Source organism: Palaemon carinicauda, chromosome 18 (genome assembly GCF_036898095.1).
Source record: "Palaemon carinicauda isolate YSFRI2023 chromosome 18, ASM3689809v2, whole genome shotgun sequence".
NCBI lineage: Eukaryota > Metazoa > Arthropoda > Malacostraca > Decapoda > Palaemonidae > Palaemon > Palaemon carinicauda.
Window position 1 is genome coordinate 26,991,990 of NC_090742.1, and position 20,247 is coordinate 27,012,236.

Below are 20,247 nucleotides of genomic sequence, written 5' to 3' on the forward strand. Positions count from 1 at the left end.
ACATTCGCCCTCCCCGCCCATGATCTCCGGATCTGGGCGCAGGCTAGGAGATTATTTCTTCGTTGAACTCCCACGTTCGCCTCCTCGCCAGCGCACATCTGAGCCCCCTTTCCTGATGTGCGCCCACGATCTCCGGATCTGGGTGCAGGCAAGGAGATTATTCCTTCGCCTCCTCACCGACGATCTCCTGCGCTCCCTTAGAGCTCACCCACGCGCAAGCCATCGCCTTCGCACCCTCTCCGGTGCACACTTCCAGACTTGAACGAGACTCTGTGCGCCCGCGCGCCCGCGCGCCCACGAGAAGTCTCCTGTCCCCGCCCTGGAGCGTTCTCCCTTGCGCGCAACCTCACCATCTGGTTCTGCACCCTCGCTGATATCTTCTGGCCGCGCAACTGCGCGCTAACGATCTCCCCGGTTCCTGCTTCATCGCGCAGTTCAAGAGGGTCCTACACTGGCGCGCAGGCGCTCACAGGTTCCTCTGGACTTGCAGCGCCCTTTTGGAGTTTCGCGCGTTGCGCGCTAGCGATCTCCTGAGCGCCCGCGCGATTCTTCGCCTGCGCTCAAGCGTTTTTCAACGCTCCAATGCGCCCACGCTTCAGATCACCGTAGGTCTCCTACGCGCTCACGCGTTAACTCTCCTGTTCGCGGTCGGTCGCTACGCGCCATCGCTCGCCAACATGCCATCCCTCGCCAACGCGCCATCGTTCGCCAACGCGCCATCGTTCGCCAACGCGCCATCGCCCTCCAATGAGACATCGCTCGCCAAAACACACCATCGCTCGCCAAAACACGCCATCGCTCGCTTACGCGCCATCGGTCTCTCAGCCCCCAGCGCTCGCCCTTACAACCGCGCTCCCAATCGCGGGCGCTCCCACTCGCGGGCGCTCCCACTCGCTCGCACGCATGCGCACCCACGTTCGCCCGCGCGCCCACTCGCGAACCAATGATTTTACCATCGCGCGAGCGCCAGCTCGATTTCGTCCGTGATTCTCGTCGGGTTTCGCAACACGGGCAACCTGGCGAGTCTTCTGGAGCGCGTACTTCCAGATCATTGTCGTCACGATCTCCACCCCGTAAAGGCAGAGTAGCGCGCGTGCAGGAGCAGGAAGAAGCTTCAGAGAGGTCTGGGTAACATTCTTCTCCTTCTTTTCAGACAGGCCCCATCATCTCTACTCCTCAGGATCACCCGATCCCCTTCCCTCCAGCGGGAGTCGCTGACACTGCGTCTGTCAGCCGTCAGCAGAGGAGGTACTTCGAGATTATGGGGAAGCCTGGTTTAGCTCGGCCTCTCCACCATTCCGTGGAAGGGCTTACCAGGGAAATTTCTCTCGAGAAACTCTCCGCCCGGCAGGTGTCATTCTCGGCTTCAGAGATCTTGAGCCAGGTGAAGGCCACAAAGTGTGCCATGCATGCAGGCCACTTCGTGGCTGGTCGTCTGGCTTGGATCTCTGGGCATCCTGTTGCAATCCGAGGACATGTCCAAGGAGAGCACCAGGAAGACCATGGAACTTTCCTCCTCTCGGGCACGAGCACCATCGATTTCCGGCTCACCAAGTTTCGAACTTGGGGTGAAACTCGATGCTGAAGCACTGAGATGCAGTGACCGAGAGTTTTCTCTCGAAAGTCCCAACCGTGATGTCGGCAAGCTCAGATACTCTTCCATCCTTGGAAAGAGCTTGTTTAAGCCCAAGGATGTGAGACGGACAGCTGAGAGGTGGAGGAAATTGAATCACGATTCGCCCCTCCAAAGGCGGTTACTTCCAGACCGCTTACTTCCAGACCCTACAAGCCTCCAGCGCCTCAACAACAACAACCTCGTCAGCCTAGGACATCGGAACCGGCTCTGGCAGCAAGGACAAAGGTGTCTAAACAGCAGCCCCCTCTTGTCAGGGACAAGAAGGATGGGAAGTCCTCCTGGGGAGGCAATAATCCTAGAGGGAGCGGCCGAGGCCACAAACGCTAGGATTGGCGCCCCCCCTGTCCCCCAGTGTGGGGATGCCTAAAGTTGCGCGTTCAGGTACCAGCAACTCGGGACCGATTCCTGCACGATCTCCGTAATCAGCCAAGGATATCGCGTCCCGTTCATAACATCTCTACCTCCCCTGACAGTGAATCCAGTGTCGCTGACCTCCTATGCCATGAGTCGGCAAAGGGGCTATCCCTTCGGGCAGAATTCGAGACCATGCTCTAGAAAGATGCTTTCCATAAGGTCGTCAACGGCTCCCCCCGGCTTCTTCAGTCGACTCTTTCTTGTGAAGAAGGCATCTGAAGGCTGGAGACCCGTCATCAGCTCTGAACAAGTTTGTCGAACAAACTTTGTTCAGCATGGAACAGCAGAGTCGATCAGACTTGTAGTGAGACCACAAGACTTCAGGTGCACACTGGATCTGAAGGACGGGTACTTCCAGATCCCAATCCATCCGTCTTCCAGGAAGTACTTGAAATTCAGCCTAGACAACAAGGTCTACCAGTTCAAGGTGCTGTGTTTTGATCTCTCCACACCACCGCAGGTTTCACCAGAATGTTCACCCTGATATCTTCGTGGCTACACAGGATCGGCATCCGTCCTCTTCGCTATCTGGATGACTGGCTAACCCCGGCAGTCTCGGAATCGACCTTTCTTCGACACCGAGACAAGCCTCTGGGACTTTGCCAAGATCTAGGGATCATGGTAAATCTCGAGAAGTCTTCTCTGCTTCCATCCCAACAACTGGGATATTTAAGCATGATATTAGACCCCACTCTCCACAAAGCCTTCCCATCAGACGGCAGGATAGCAAGGCTGAGGAGTCGCAGAACCTTTACTCAGACGAGGAGAGCTTCCAGCCCAATCTTGGCTACGTCTCCTAGATCACCTTTCCTCCCTGACCCGTCTAGTTCCAAACGGCCACCTCAGGATGAGATCCCTGCAATGGCGGCTCAAGTCCTGGTTGAACTAAGGCAATGATTCCCCGGACACTCTGGTCCCTATGGGACCTGCGGAACGAATGGACCCGCAGTGGTGGTTGACTGACGGAAACCTTAGAAAGGGAGTGGATCTTCTCGTCCTTCCCCCGCATTTGATGCTGTTCTCGGACGCGTCAAAAGAAGGGCGAGGGGGGCCTCCACGTTCTGAACCAAAGGATTTCAGGCCTATGGTCAGAATCAGAAAGGTACCTCCACATCAATCTGCTAGGAATGAAGGCCGTATATCTGGCCCTTCAACAGTTCCAACAAACCCTGGTGGGTCACTCCGTGAGCAACAACACCGCGGTAGTGGCTTATTTCAACAAGCAGAGAGGTACCTTTTCATAACAGCTTTCCCATCTCGCAGTAGAGATACTGAGATGAACCGATCCCACTTAATACCACTATAGGCTCGCTTCATTCCGGGCAAAGGAATGTGCTCTCAGACAGTCTGAGCAGAGCCTCGCAGGTAGTGAGTACCGAGTGGTCTTTAGACCCTCTGGTAGCCAACAAAGTCCTGACTTTGTAGACATGTTCGCGATAGCCTTGAACTTCAAGCTGCCCGGACCCCAAGGCACTCTGGCAAGATGCCTTCTTACAACGGTGGGACAACATCAACGTCTATGCCTTCCCACCGTTCTGTCTGGTGAGAAGGGTGCCCAACAAGACCAGACTATCGGTCAACCTGTCGATGACTCTGATAGCTCCGCTACGGACCTTCTGCATCCCCTGACGGAACTCCCGAGAGAGCTTCCTCCACGACACGAGCTACTCAAGAAACCACACTGCAACATCTACCACAAAGCCGTAGCATCGCTTCGGCTTCTCGCCTGGAGACTATCCAGCATCCCCTCATAGAAAGAGGCGTTCCGCAACAAGTTGCGGAGCGGATGTCTCGACACCTGCGAAAATCATCCGCAGGGGTCTACCAGGCGAAGTGGAGAGTCTTCTGTGGTTGATGTCGTGGGAAAGGTACCTCTCCCCTTGATGCCACTATTCCAGCAATAGCGGAATTATTGTATACCTGGGGGACGAAATGCGCCTTTCGCTCTCAGCGGTGAAAGCCTATCGCTCAGCCTTAAGCCTGGCCAGCAGGCTGAAAGGAATAGACATTTCCTCCTCACTGGATCTTTCTTCGCTCATACGAAGCTACGCACTTATCTGCCTCCAGTCAGAAGCGAGACCTCCTCCATGGAACATGGTTCGGGTTCTTAGGGCTCTTAAGAGACCTCCTTGCGAACCATTACGCCAGGCTTCTGATCGTCACCTGACTTGGAAGACGGTGCTCCTGTTCGCTCTGGCCTCGACCAAGCGTGCCAGCGAACTTCATGGTCTCTTGTACGACGTTGCCCATTTAAGAGGAGAGGGGGAGGTAATGTTCAGGTTCGTCCCTGAGTTGGTTACTAGACTCAAAATCTTGGAGCCCGGACCCTCGGTTCGACTCCTTCAGGATTTCGAGTCTCCGTTCTGTAACAGATGACCCAGACCATCTCCTACTATGCCCAATAAGGAGTTGGAGGTGTTATCTTAAAGAACAGCTGCAGTTCGTCCTCACGTGCAAGCCCTGTTTGGGAGCACAGGAAGGACGGAGAGGAGGGTCACCAAGAATACCTTTTCAGCCTGGATTCGAAGGGCCATCCATCATGCCCTGAATCCAGACCCTCCTCCGTCACGTCGCCTTAGAGCACACGACGTCAGAGGCATCGCAACGTCCCTGGCCTTCAAGAGGAACTACTCTGTGACGCAGGTGCTACAAGCTGGAGTCTGGAATCATCAAACGACCTTCACAGCCCACTACCTGCAGGACGTGACCCACAGGAGCTTCGATACGTTTTCTATCGGCCCTGTGGTGGCTACACAACAGCTGGTCTAACCTCAGGCTCCTTAATGGACAGGTAGCAGAAGGTTGAGGGCATTGTTACCCGGTTTCAGACTGCATGAATGAAAGAAGTATGTCTGGCCCTTACTTCTTTCTTCATCCTCCTCTCTCTTGGGGAAAGCAGCATCCTGGGTTCTCTGCATAGCTGACCTCAAACCTCTGCAGGTAAACCATGCTTCATTGTGTTCCTAGTACAGTGAACCCTCGCTACTTCGCGGTTCGACCATCGCGGATTCACCACTTCGCGGATTTTTTTCATAACCCATGTCTATACATATATTGCGGATTTTCCGGAAATATCGAAAATACCGCGATGTGACCGATGGTGCGAGATTGGAGAAAGTAAGGAAAATTAAATCATGATTGATTTTCAATATAAATGAAACTTTGAGGAGCAACAAAGATATCATTTGTTAGAGAGATAGAGAGAGGTAAGGAATGGGAGGTAGTGAAAAGTAGCCCACAGAGAGAGGTAGAGAGAGAGAGAGAGAGAGAGGGTAGAGAGAGAGAGAGAGAGAGGAGAGAGAGAGGTAGAGAAGAGAGAGAGAGAGAGAGAGAGAGAGATAGAGTAGAGAGAGAGAGAGAGAGAGAGATAGAGGGGGGTTTAAATGTAATAAACAAAAAAATTTGATAGGTTATAACACATTGGTGCTTATGTAATATCAACTGTATACTGTAGAGGTTTGAATAAGTTAAGAAATGGTATAATGATACTTTGTTAGTGTATTCGTTACACACTCAAGAGCGGCAGCTAGATGACAGCTGATCTAATCACAGCCAAAAGTAAAAAAAAAAAAAAGTCAACAATACTCGATTTTTAAAACACACCCGAAATTTAAAAAACAAAAGTACACGCTTTCTTAATGTGCAATTAACTATTTAAAGAGTGGCAATTTTCTAGAATAAAATGATATTTCCCAAAAAAATAGTGGTTTGCTGATGAAATCGGATGCCCTATTTTTGGCTATGATTGAAATGGATGTAGACTCGGCCTAATTATTTCATTTCGTATTTAATTGACACTAAGAAAACTAATTTTAGTTTCTTCATCTAAATGTAAGTATTGTATAACACGAAGAGAGAGAGAGAGAGAGAGAGAGGAGAGAGAGAGAGAGAGAGAATGAATCAGCTGTTGTAATCAAATGGCGTGTTTTTGTTTCGTGAGAATTTCATCGCCACGACTTAACAACAACATACTGTACTGAACTTTACAGTATTATACAGACTACTGTAATATGATAAAGTAAAATATTTGTAATCTATTTTATATGAAATGGGGCTATTTTTGTTTTGTTTAAAATTTACATTTACGTATGTAAAACAACTCTCTCTCTCTCCCCTCTCTCTCTCTCTCCTCTCTCTCTCTCTCTCTCTCTCGTAGATTGTTTTCCTGCTTTGCTACGTATGTATGATTTTATATAGATACGGTAAACAATATTTGTAATAAACATATTTTATAAAAGCTTTTACTGTAATATCATTATTTATCACTTTCATCATGCGGGTTAAATTCCTTAGTTTGTTTACTGAGCGTACTTTATGACGCCGTCGTTTCAGGCGGCGTCATAAAGAAAAAAAATTTCATTTGGAAGTCCTAAGAAAAATTAAGTAAAACATTAGTAATAACCAAATCAACATACTGTACTGAATAATCAATATAATTGATGCAAAAACTAACCTATAAACAGATGTGTAAATGCGTTTGTTTCTTCATTAGGATCAGAGATAAACGTAAACAAAACATTGGTTGCCATTTTTTATCGTGCTTTTTGGCTTGTTTAGGAAACGCATGATATAAAGTCGCCTTTAATATTTGTGCCTGTTTTAGTTTAGGGTACTGTATTACATGCATTAAGTGTTCTGTACATTAAAGGGTAGTTGTTAACAGTACTACGTACAAGGGAAGGTTTTAAAAGTCTGAATATACATGTTAAATAAATAGGTAAATATGGTGTTACTACTCTCGCGGATTTTCACCTATCGCGGCCGCGTCTGGAACCTATCTACCGCGATAAACGAGGGTTCACTGTATTAAGATAATACTGTCGCGTCCCCCATACCCTGACGAGGTGGTATTGGGAACGTCCTAGCCTAAAATTCCATCTAAGGGACTTCAGGTCAACTTCCTAGGACGAGTCACACACTATTATTCCACACACATGCTTATGTAGGCCGCACGTTCCTTGCAGAGCAAGGAACTTGTGAGGTGCAGGCACTCTTTTTCTCGAGTGCTACTCACTCGGATTCTGAGTCCCCGGGTAAAGCCAAAGCCAGTAAGGCTGGGGACTTTCCACCCTTCCTAAGGGGTAAGTCACACTATGTAAATAGCATGGTTTGTATTTCGGTTACGGAACAAATGACAAATTTGGAGATAATTTGTATTTTTCCTAACCATACAAACCTTAGCTATTTACACATATTTGCCCGCCAGCCCTGTCCCCTAAGGCAAGTCCTACCTCTAAGTGAAGTGAATCAGTTCACCGGTGTGTGAGGGGGAGGGGTAGCTAGCTACCCCTCCCCTACCCCCTCGCTAGCTAGCGAGAGGGTAGTTAACCCTCGTTAAAATCTAATGGCTCGTCATTTCAGCTACGCCAAAGTAATACCCCATGTAAATAGCTAAGGTTTGTATGGTTAGGAAAAATACAAATTATCTCCGAATTTGTCATATATCATTCCAAATAAGTTCCTAACGATATGCTACAAACATCTACATGTTTTAGTACATCATAAACGCAACCGTGTGTATTGCCTGGATGGTCCAACTATCTTAACAAACAACACTACTCTTACACTAAGCTTAAAGGAGAACCCTGCAACACTATGGTTTTATGACATCTGTAATGACCAGTGATAAACCTGAACAATTAATATCAACCATCTACAAAGAAAAAATAAAACTGTGAAAATACTGTACTGCAATAGTTTTTCCCTAAAGCAATACTATCCTATCAATATCCAGTCTACCATTAGGCTGCAAAGTTACTTGAAAATTCTTAGCTTCTGAATAGTATGGCTGCATCCGACGCTGTGCAGGTGTCTGTAGGCTTATGATAACAATGTCTAGAAAATCTCCAATTGTAAACCTGCATCTTGATAAGGTTTTGTTGTCATTGAAACTTTTCTGACCAACAACAATAGTGCCTAAATCTCTTTCTCAGAAGGGTTTTGATAATTCTGGAAAGACCAGACTAAACTTGAACACAGTCCCTTTTCTCCTAGTATCTGAATTCACTTCCTGGACTAACGAACAGATATTCCACTTCAATAGCTCCTGCGAACTATTACCTGTAATGTTTATGACACAATCTCATATAACGAGATTCTTCCTCGTTATACTGTGAACACCGAAACAAATTAGTCATCAACTTTACGACATTGACTGCCTCACACGAGCAATAGACAACGGCCTTTTATGCCTCTGTTTACATCCCCTTCACAAACTGTTTATACTTATCCAAAATAAAAACCACTCTTTTTTTTGTATTATTCAGTCTAACAACAAAGTAAAGTACTTCCAGTTAACACTTAAGATAATATGAATACAAAGCAGCAACACCGACCACTAAACACAACGGTAACAGGCAATAAGCAATTTCATCTTTCCTATATACAGTACTTAGAAGAATAACTTAAACTTCTCTCCCTACTGGGTGTAGGGGCCTGCTGTCAGTACCTGTTAAAAGAAATAATAGCAGATTAAGGCACTTTTTTGGGGGGACACTTGAGGATTTTAACAATATATAAAAAATAAAATATTTTTCCATACACAAACCATTAATTATTCCAATGAACTCCTATGCGAAGGGATCCGCAAAGGAGTTAGCCCTTCGGGCTTAAGTCCAGACCATGTTGGAGGGTGCTTTCCAAGAAGTCCTCGACGTGCTCCCAGGCTTCTACAGTCAACTCTTTTTTGTGAGGGAGGTGTCTGGAAGCTGGAGACCAGTCATCAATCTCTCAGCCCTGAACAAGTTTATCAGACAAACCCCGTTCAGGATAGAGACAGTCGACACGGTTAGACAAGCAATAAGATCGCAGGATTTCATGTGCACACTGGATCTCAAGGAGTCGTACTTCCAGATCCCAATCCACCCATCTTCCAGGAAGTATTTAATATTTATGATAAACCAGAAGCATTACCAATTCAAGGTGCTGTGTTTCGATCTTTCCACAACACCTCAGGTGTTCACGAGAGCGTTTGCCCTTGAGTCATCATAGGCTCACAGATTTGGCATCCATCTCCTAAGATATCTGGACAACTGGATGATTCTTGCAGACTCGGCAACAAACCCTTCTCCACCAAACCGAGATGAGCTTCCAAGATTTTGCCAAGATCTGGGGATCATGGTAAACCTCGAGAAGTCTTAACTGCTCCCATCTCAAAACCTGGTTTGTTCCATAACCGAAATACAAACCACGCTATTTACAGAGGGTTTACCTTTTAGCGCAGCATGAAATGACGAGCGAATAGTTTTAACGAGGGTTAATTTACCCCTGCGCTAGTTAGCGGGGGGGTGGGGAAGGGTAGCTTGCTACCCCTCCCCCCTCCACACACCGGTGACTTGCTTCACTTCACTTATGGCTCGGCGGTGATCAGACGTGTCTGCTCATCGTCCTCGTGACAGCCTTTAATTTTCTGCTTTTTCTTTTCAGCGTGTGTGTTGGTTGGAAGTTGACCTTCATTATTTTTTTTCATTTCCTCTTTACAATGCGTACATGCCCTGGAGTTGCCGGCCGTCCTTGTGGGACTTTCATGTCGGACGTAACTACGGATCTGCACACCCCTCTGCCCTCAATGTTGGGGCCGACGGTGTGACCAGGAGAACATGTGCCGTGAGTGCAGGATTGGTCTGCCTCCCAGTGGGAGAGGTTTGGCCGTCGGCGTAAGAAGTAGTCCAAGAGAGACCGTTCTCCTCGGGGTTAGCCTTGAAGGAGGAAGGTTCTCGGGACTCTTCTTCCGCCGCCCAAACCTCCTCCGAAGCTCCCCCTCGTCCGCTTCCTAAGGAGAATCGGCCGAGTGGGAGCGCAGGCCCTTGTTCTGTTTCCCGACCTTCGGTGGGGGGAGAGGGCGTCGCCTCCCATAGCGAGGCGGTTCCCCTCCTCCTCTGGGGGAGGTTATTGATAATGCCTTAACCAATGATGATCTTTTACAGATTTGGTCGTCCCTGGGGCTTAAGGGCTTGCCCTCCAGGGTCGCTTTAATGACCTTGTCTGGTTGGGGGCCGCTGTTAAGCAGTCGCCGGCGGTAGCAGAGGTAGACCCTCTGTCTATTGTCGACGTCGTGGTGACAGAGGCCTCCGACGTGGCTGGGCAAACCCGCCGCAGGTGCTGTTGCGGATGATGGTGCTATAGGCTCTCCTCCCCCTTCCGTACATCCTTCGAAGGGGGAAGTGAGTCCTTCGGTCTCTGCTGCTGCTCAGCTTCTTCTGAGGGAAGTGCTTTGACGGAGACTCCCCTTCGGAGGACCGATGGTCCCGACGATCTTCCCCAAGGCCGCCTCCGCCGTAAGGCTCACTATCCGCTACGCCACAAGGGCCTCCCTTCCCCTTACAGGGGGACTAAGAGGCGCCTTTTTGGGTCTTCATCCTCCGGGGGGGACTCTCCTTGTCAGCCTCAACCTACATCTGCAGACCGTTCCTATCTCCTGCCAGATCGTCTCCTTCTGGAGAACTCGTCACCCGACGGGCAACGGTCCCTTCGGGGCTAAGGGATCCTTCCCTTCCCCGAGCAGTGCTCCTTCCCTTCCTCGAGCAGTGCTAGCGCACAGGCGCTCTCCTGATCTTCAGCGATCTCCTGCTCGTCAAGACTCTCCTGCTCGCCGACGCTCACCTGCTCGTCGGCTCTCTCCTGATGTTCGCCCTCCTCGCCAGCGCTCTCCTGCTCGTCAGCTCTCTTCTGAGCGTCAGCGCTCATTTGAGAACCATCGCCCTGCGGTCTCTGACCACCCTATAGTTCCTGCTGAGCTCCCTGCTCACCATCTGCCTGGTCCTGTGGCTACGCAACATCGTGCTGCGCGTGTGTCAAAAACACATGTTCGCTAACGGCGACCGCTCGCCTGCGCGCCCACCGCGATCTTTCGCCTACGCGCCTGCGCGACCCGCTCGCCTGCCACGCCCGCGCGATCATCCACCTGCGCTCCCGCGCGACCATTCGCCCTCACGCGACCATCGTTCGTGGCGAATTCCGCAGCCGGTGGTAGCAGCAGGGACGCGTGCTCCTAGACGGCACTCGGGATCACCTCCACCCAAACACAGGTTGGTAGTGCAGGACGAGGAGAGGTTAGCACATCGTTCTTCCCCACCTTCTTTTCAGGCAGGTACCGTGGTGTCCACTCCAAAGGATCCGCCCGATCCCTTTCCCTTTAGCGAGGATTTCGGACTCTGTGTCCTTGGAGCAACAGACTTGGTTTGGTCCTCTGGCACGGGCGTTAGTGAGGGTTATGAAACCAGCACTCGCCGGCCAGGGTAACAAACCAACGGCTGTCTCTCCTACGCTGAAGAGAAAGAGAGGAGTGGACTTCGTGGTGACTTCCCCCAGGGCGAAGTTGGTTCCCAAGAGTTTGGTCGCGAAGGTCCCTTCTCCTGCATGAGTGCTCTCTCCTTCTCCCGTGGACGAGGCCTTTTCCGTCCTCAGGTGAGTCCACTGGGGCGGTAGTCTTCCCCTCGGCACCAGGGGGGGACTTCGCTTCATGCAGGAGAATTGTCTCGTGAGGAAGGTGCCCCTCGAACCTCGTTTTGGGATCCTGTATCCCTCCCAGGAGAGAATCCAAGGACTCCAAGACCGTCCCTAAATCCTCTTCAAGGATTCGTCAGGAACCCACGACTACCCAGGGGAATGTCCACGTGTCACCCCAGGAAGAGATCCCTGGGGCAGAAGACTTAGCTGCCAGAATGCAGGGAGGAGAACAGCAAGAGTCCGAACATGCCTTCTGGCAGGTCCTAAGCCTGATAAGGCAACTTAACGGGCTTATGGATCCAGTCATCGCCCCCCCGTGAAGGCAAAGACATGTTTTTGGATGAAGTGTTTGACGTTCGGAAGGCCCCTAAGACCAGTGCGGCTCTGCCCTGGTCTCGGGGGCTGAGAGGGCCAGGGCTAGGGCCAACGCTCAGCTTGCACTTCTTGCCTCCTCCAGTCGTTCCACTGCCGGGAACAAGCTCATCCCTCCTCCTCGTCTTCAGAGGAGGTATTTCGAGATCCTGGGTGAGCACAACCTCGCTCTTCCTCTCCATCACTCTGTGGAGGAGCTGGAGAAGGGAGTTCCCCTTGAGAAACTCTCTGCCCGGCAGGTGTGGTTCTCGGCGGCAGAGATCCTTAGTCACGAGAAGGTGTGCCATGCAGGCCACTTCGTGGCTGGACTTTTGGCTAGGATCTCTGGGCATCCTATTGCGATCGGAGGACTTGTCCAAGGAGACCAATAGGAAGGCCCTAGAGACCTTCTTGCTCTCGGGCACCCGCTCCATCGAGTTTTTTGGCACACCAGGTTACCACCCTGTGGGCCAACTCGGTGTTGAAGCGTCGCGATGCTGTGTCCGAGAGATTCCATCCGAAGGTCCCCGCCGTAGATGTGTGTAGGCTCCGACATGCTTCCCTTCTGGGGGAGAACCTGTTTGAGCCTCAAGAATTGGAGCGAATGGCTGAGAGGTGGAGGAAATCCAGCACGGACTCCCTCCTCCATAGGGCCCTTACAACTCGGCCCTATAAGCCTCCAGCCCCGCCACAACAGCAGCAACAGCCTCGTAAGGCTCCCAATCAGGCACCGGCAGCCAAGAAGGTGGTGTCTAAGCCCCAGCCCTTTCCGGCCAAGGTCAAGAGGGGCGGTAAGTCCTCCAGGGGAGGCAAGACTCCTAGGGATGGCGGCCGCGGCCGCAAGCTCTAGGGGTGGCAGTCCCCCTGCATGTCCACCTGTGGGGGGATGCCTTTAGCGTTGCGTCCGCAGGTGGCAGCAACACGGGGCTGATGCTTGGACGGTCTCAGTGATCGGCCAAGGCTATCGCGTCCCGTTCACAACATCTCAACCTCCCCTGACAGCGAATCCAGTGTCGTTGAGTTCCTATGCCACGGGATCGGCAAAGGGGCTGGCCCTTCAGGCCGAAGTCGAGACCATGCTCGAGAAGGGTGCTCTCCAGGAGGTCGTGGACGGCTCCCAGGCTTCTTCAGTCGACTCTTTCTTGTAGAGAAGGCTACTGGAAGGCTGGAGACCCGTCATCGATCTCTCAGCTCTGAACAGGTTTGTCAAACAACCCGTTCAGCATGGAGACAGCAGACACGGTCAGACTTGCGGTGAGACCACAAGACTTCATGTGCACACTGGATCTAAAGGACGCGTACTTCCAGATCCCCATCCATCCGTCTTCCAGGAAGTACCTGAGATTTTGCCCTAGACAACAAGATCTACCAGTTCAAGGTGCTGTGTTTCGGTCTCTCCACAGCTCCTCAGGTGTTCACCAGAGTGTTCACCCCTGATTTCATCTTGGGCGCACAGGAACGGCATTTGTCTCCTTCATTACCTGGACGATTGGCTGATCCTAGCAGACTCGGAGTCGACCCTTCTTCGGCACCGAGACAGGCTTCTGGATCTTTGCCAGGATCTGGGGATCGTGGTAAACCTCGAGAAGTTCTCTCTGCAGCCGTCCCAATGACTGGTTTATCTAGGCATGCTAATAGACACCAATCTCCACAAAGCCTTTCCATCGGGCGGAACCCTTCCTCAGGCGAAAAGAACTCCCCGCCCAATCGTGGTTGCGTCTCTTAGGCCACCTATCCTCCCTGGCCCATCTGGTTCCAAACAGCCGCCTCAGGATGAGATCCCTTCAATGGCGGCTCAAGTCCCGGTGGAATCAAGGATCCGATTCCCCGGACATTCTGATCCCAATGGGGTCTCTGGAACAGACGGACTTGCGGTGGTGGCTGGCCGACAAGAACCTGCGGAAGGGAGTGAGTCTTCTCGTCCTCCCCCCGGAATTAACTCTGTTTTCGGACGCGTCAAAAGAAGGGTGGGGGGCGCACGTTCTGAACCAGAGGGCCTCAGGCCTTTGGTCAGAATCAGAAAAGTGCCTACACATCAACCTGCTAGAATTGAAGGCCGTTTTTCTGGCTCTTCAGCAGTTCCAACGGTCCCTGGCGGGTCACTCCGTGGTGGTGATGAGCGACAACACCACGGTAGTGGCTTATATAAACAAGCAGGGAGGCACTTTTTCGCAACAGCTATCCCATCTTGCAGTAGAGACTCTGAGGTGGACCGAAACCCACTCGATAACACTATCAGCTCGCTTCATTCTGGCAAGAGGAATGTGCTCGCCGACAGTCTGAGCAAGGCGTCGCAGATAGTGGAGTACCGAGTGGTCTTTGGATCCTCAGATAGCCAACAAAGTCCTGAATTTGTGGGTGTTCTCCCGACTGTGGACTTGTTCGCGACAGCCTTGAACTTCAAGCTGCCCCTGTACTGCTCCCCAGTCCCGGACCCCAAGGCACTCTGGCAAGATGCTTTCCAGCAACGGTGGGACAACATCGACGTGTACGCCTTCCCACTGTTCTGTCTGATGAGAAGGGTGCTCAACAGGACCAGACTATCGGTCAACTGTTCGATGACTCTGGTAGCTCCGCTATGGCATCACGCGGAATGGTTTCCGGACCTTCTGCAACTCCTGACGGAGCTCCCAAGGGAGCTTCCTCCACGACACGAGCTTCTCAGACAACCCCACTCCGGCGTCCTCACAGGGCCGTAGCCTCGCTTCGGCTTCACGCCTGGAGACTATCCAGCGTCTCCTCGCGGAGAGAGGCTTTTCACAACAGGTTGCGGGGAGAATGTCTCGGCACCTGCGAAGGTCCTCTGAGGGAGTCTACCAAGCAAAGTGGAGAGTCTTTTGTGGTTGGTGTCGTGGAAGGGGTATCTCCCACTTGATGCCACTATTCCAGCAATAGCGGACTTCCTCGTGTATCTGCGAGAAGAAATGCGCCTTTCTGTCTCGGCAGTGAAAGGCTATCGCTCAGCCTTAAGTTTGGCCTCAGATTGAAGGGCGTAGATATTTCTTCATCGCTAGAACTCTCTTTACTCATCGTAGCTAAGAGCTTACCCTGCCCCCAGTCAGAAGTGAGACCCCCTCCTTGGAACGTGGTTCGAGTCCTCAGGTCTCTTAAGAGACCTCCCTTCGAGCCGTTACGTCAGGCCTCCGATCGCCACCTGTCTTGGAAGACGGCCTTCCTACTCGCCTTGGCTTCGGCCAAGCGAGTTAGTGAACTTCATGGTCTCTCGTACGACATCGCCCATTCAAGGGGATGGGGGGAGGTAACGTTGAGGTTCGTCCCTGGGTTTGTTGCCAAGACTCAGAATCCTGGAGTGCCGGATCCTTGGTTCGACTCTTTCAGGATCGCGAGTCTCCGTTCTGTAACAAGCGACCCAGACCAACTGCTACTATGTCAGTGAGGTGTCTGAGCACTACTTGAAGAGAACGGCTGCAGTACGTCCTCATGTGCGAGCTTTGTTTGTGAGCACAGGCAGGACTAAGGAGGAGGGTCACCAGGAACACCATCTCAGCTTGGATTCGAAGGGTTATCCACCATGCCCTGAATCCTGACCCTCCTCCGTCACGTCGCCCTCGGGCCCACGATGTCAGGGGTATTGCTACATCCCTGGCCTTCAAGAGAAACTTCTCTGTGACGCAGGTACTTCAAGCTGGGGTCTGGAAGCGTCAAACGACCTTCACAGCCCACTACCTGCAAGACGTGACCCACAGGAGCCTCGATACGTTTTCTATCGGCCCTGTGGTGGCTGCACAACAGCTGGTCTAACCTCAGGCTCCTTTTTGGACAAGTAGCAGTAGGTTGAGGGCGTTGTTACCCGGTCTTAGTCTGCGTGAATGAAAAAGTATGTCTGACCCTTACTTCTTTCTTCATTCTCCCCTCTCTTGGGGAAGCAGCATCCTGGTCCTCGCATAGCTGACCTCGACCTCTGCAGGTAACCCATGCTTCTTTGTGCTCCTAGTATTAAGCTTAATACTGTTGCGTCTCCCATACCCTGACGAGGTGGTATGGGGAACGTCCTATCCTAGAATTCCTATCTGAAGGTCTCAAGGTCAACTTCATAGGACGAGTCACACTCTCCTCCTCACACTGCTTATGTAGGCCACTCGTTCCTAGCGATGCTAGGAACTTGTGAGGTACAGGGGCTCCTTCTCTCTAGTGCTGCTCACTGAGGGATCGAGCCCCCGGGCAAGCCGAAGTCAGTAAGGCTGGGGACTTTCCACCCTTCCTAAGGGGTAAGTCACCCTCTGTAAATAGCGTGGTTTGTATTTTGGTTACGGAACAAATGACAAATTCGAAGAAAATTTGTATTTTTCCTAACCATACAAACCTTAGCTATTTAAACATATGTGCCCGCCATCCCTGACCCCCAAGTCAAGTCCTACCTCTAAGTGAAGTGAAGCAAGTCAACGGTGTGTGGATGGGGGAGGGGTAGCAAGCTACCCTTCCCCACCCCCCGCTAACTAGCGCGGGGGTAATTAACCCTCGTTAAAACTATTGGCTCGTCATTTCAGCTGCGCTAAAAGGTAAACCCTCTGTAAATAGCTAAGGTTTGTATGGTTAGGAAAAATACAAATTATCTTCGAATTTATCATATACCTAGGCATGCGAATATACATCAGCCACCCATTGAGATACTACTGCTAGAGAGTTATCGAGTCCTTTGAATGGCCAGGCAGTACTACATTTGATCCCTCTTTTTGGTTACAGCTCCTTTCATCTTTGCTGACACATGCAGTACACAGAATAGTCTGGCCTATTCTTTACACATTCTCCTCTTTCCTCATACACTTGACAACACTGATATTACCAAGCAATTCTTCTTTGCTCAAGAGGTGCACTGTAGTTGTTCATTGGCTACTTTCTTCTTGGTAAGGGTAGAAGAGACTTTAGCTATGGTAAGCAGCTCTTCTAGGAGAAGACACTCCAAAATCAAACCATTGTTCTGTAGTCTTGGGTCATATCCTCTGTACCGTGGTCTTCCACTGTCTTAGGTTAGAGATCTCTTGCTTGAGGATTACACTCGGGCACATTATTCTATCTTGTTTTTCTTCCTCTTGTTATTTTGAAGTTATTATCTTGTTATTTTCATGATTTTATAGTTTTATTTATGAAAGATTTATTTTAATTTTATTATTGTTCTTAAACTTCTCTTGTATTTTTTACTTATTTCCTTTCCTCACTGAGCTAATTTCTCTGTTGGAGCCTTTGGGCTTCTAGCATCCTGCTTTTCCAACTAGGGTTGTACCTTAGCAAGAAATGATAATGATAATAAAAAGACACAAAGCTTTTCCATCAGAGGAAAGAATCCAGAGGCTAAGGGAGGTAGCACAGCCCTTCCTCAGGTGAGAAGAGCTCCAAGTCCAGAGCTGGTTGTGCCTGCTCGCCCACCTATCTTATCTGGCCCGTCTAGTTCCCATCGGATGGCTCAGAATGAGATCCCTCCTGTGGCATCTCAAATCCCAGTGGAATCAGTCTACTGATTCCCGGGAACATATAGTCCGCATTGGACAGGAGGAACAGACGGACCTCAGCTGGTGGTTAACAGACCAAAACCTCTGCAAAGGGGTCTATCTTCTTGTTCCTCCCCTGATTGATGCTCTTTTCAGATGCATCAAAAGAAGGCCCCCCCCCCCCACATGCTGCACCACACTACCTCTGGCCAATAGTCCGAATCAGAAAGGTATCAGCACATAAATCTCTTAGAGATGAGGGCAGCCTTCCTTCCCCTGTAACAGTTCCACCACTTCCTGGAGGGGCACTCCATGGTGTTGATGAGTGACAATACCATGGTAGAAGCTTACCTAAACAAGCAATGCGGTACCTTTTTGTAGCTGCTGTGCCATCTAGCAGCAAAGATACTTAGATGGGCAGAAAACAACTCGGTAACCCTCTCTGCGCATTCCATTCCTGGCAAACAGAATATGCTTGCAGACAATCTGAGCAGAGCGACTAAGATAGACGGTTCCGAGTGGTCTGAATCATCTAGTAGCCAACAAAGTCCTGACTTTGTGGGGTTCCCCGACTGTGGACCTGTTTGCAATGGCCCTAAACTTCAGGGTCTCTCTACTGCTCCCCAGTCCTGGATTCTCAGGCTCTTTAGCAAGATACATTTCAACAATGACAGGAAGACATAGACATGTATGTGTTTCCCCCATTTTGTCTAATGAGAAAAGTCCTCAATTAGGTCAAAGTAAACAAGACCTTACTAATGACCCTAATAGGTCCGCTATGGCATCAAGTGCATAGTTCCCAGACCTTCTGCAACGTATCACAGAGATGATCCCGATGGAGCTCCCTCCACATCACGATCTGCTCAAACAACCACATGTCAACATCTTCCACGAAGCTATAACTTTGCTTTGACTTCACACCTGGAGGCTGTCCAGCACCTCCTCACACAGAGAGGCTTTTCGAAATGAGTTGCGTAAAGTATGGCTGGACACCTCAGACGCTGCACAGCATCAGTCTACCAGGCGAAATGGTCGGTTTTCTGTGGTTGGTGTCGTGGAAGGGGTATCTCTCCCCTCTAATCCAACAATAGTGGAGTTCCTTGTACACCTTAGGGAAGAAATGTTTCTCTTGGTTTCGGCAGTCAAAGGCTACTGCCCAGCCTTGTTTTCCCCTTTAAACTGAAATTTGTGGATATTTCCTCCTCCTTGGAACTTTCCTTACTCATACGGAGCTATGAGATTACTTGTCCCCAGTCGGAACTTATACCTCCTCCTTGGAATGTGGTTCAGGTCCTTCAGCCCTCCCTACGAACCATTATGCCAGGCAACAGATCGCCCCCCTTACATGAAAGACAGTATTCCTATTCGTGTTGGCTTCGGCCAAGAGAGTTAGCAAACTGCATGTTTTATCCTCTGATGTGTCCTACTCTAGGAGATGGGGAGAAATAATACTCAACCTAGTCCCCGAGTTAATTGCCAAGACTCAAAATCCAGGTGTGCTGGACCCTAGGTTTGGCCCATTCTGGATAGAGAGTCTACGTTCAGTAACAGAAGATCCAAACGAAGTGGTACTTTGCCCAGTGAGGGGTCTGAGGTGTTACCTTAAAAGAACAGCACCAGCTCGCTCCCATGTGTCAGCACTTTGTCAGCATAGGGAAGGTCAAGAGGAGGGTCACGAGGCGATACTATTTCCTCCTGGATTCGAAAGTCTCTTAAGTTTGCGCTCAATCCAGACCCTCCTCCTCTCAAACGACCTAGCTCATGACATCAGGGCCATTGCAAGGCCGTGGGGTTCAAGAAAAACTACTCTGTGGCGCAGGTATTACAAGTGGGCGTGTGGAGGTGTGAGGCGACCTTCACTGCCCACTACCTGCAAGATGTAACCCACAGGAACATGGATACATTCTCCATTAGTTCTGTGGTGGCTGCACAACAAGTGGTCTAAAACACCTCAAGCTCCTTAATAGACAAGTAGCAGAGGGTTGAGGGCTAAGTTTACCTGGGTTGGTCTGGGGTAATGAGTAAAAATGACCAGCTCCCTTCTTCCTTTCACCTTCCCTCTCCCTTGGAACTCAGCATCACGGTACTCAGCATAGGTGACCTCACCTCTGCAGGTAAGACTTATTTCGCTTGTGCATCCTAAGTACAGAAATAATACGTGTTGCGTCCTCAATTCCCCTACAAGAGAGGTTATTGGGTAAAGTCTGAGGACTTTCATATCTTTATATTAAAGACCAGCCGCATTGCTAGTATCACAAACACGCAGCTTCTGCAGGCCGCTAATGATGCATAGTGCAAAATTTAGAGGGCAGGGTTCCTAGTACCTTCAGTCACATACTAAAGGAGAGAGAACCTTGGGTCAAATGCCAAGAGCCAGTTGGTGAGGACTTCCTCCCTCCTAAGAGGTAAGTCACCCCTATAAATAGCATAGGGTTTGTATTTGTGTAGGAATAAATGACAAGTTTGTAAGTAATTTGTATTTTTCCTAACATACAAACCTGCTGCTATTTATACAAATTGGCCCACCAGCCCTGTCCTCCAAGAAGTCCTGCCAGAAAGCAAAGTGGTAGCTCAGCCCAGATGCATGAACGGGGTAGCTGACTAACCCCACCCCCACCCGTTAACTAGTGGTTGGGGTGGTTATCCCTCGCTAAATTATCATGGCTCGTCTTTCAGCTCTGCCGAAAGTGTACCCCTACAAATAGATCTCGGTTTGTATGTTGGGAAAAATACAAATTACTTACGAATTTTCCATTTTACAGTACTGAAACAAATGCTGCATTGTACGAACTGGACGATAATGAAGCCATTAGCCTTATATTTCTTCTTTTAGATGTTGAGTATCTAGCGAAACATGGCTTCAAGTATTGTCAATACATTTGCAATGGACGATTGAAGGTAAGGGAATTTAACTGCTGTACTTCTCTTCTGTTCTAGGTAAAAACAAAAAGT

General features: G+C 50.1%; 1 protein-coding gene across 4 annotated transcripts in view; it reads left to right on the top strand.

The window, feature by feature from the left end:
* The window catches only part of LOC137657732 (uncharacterized), a 166,964-nt gene that overhangs the window by 12,307 nt on the left and 134,410 nt on the right, over window positions 1-20,247 (top strand). For 3 of the 4 annotated variants that reach the window (XM_068392184.1, XM_068392183.1, XM_068392185.1), the window contains exon 3: window positions 20,058-20,193. In XM_068392184.1, the coding sequence (XP_068248285.1) occupies window positions 20,058-20,193 (136 nt within the window). The remainder of the gene's footprint in view (window positions 1-20,057; window positions 20,194-20,247) is intronic. The other variant, XM_068392186.1, reaches the window with a different exon arrangement.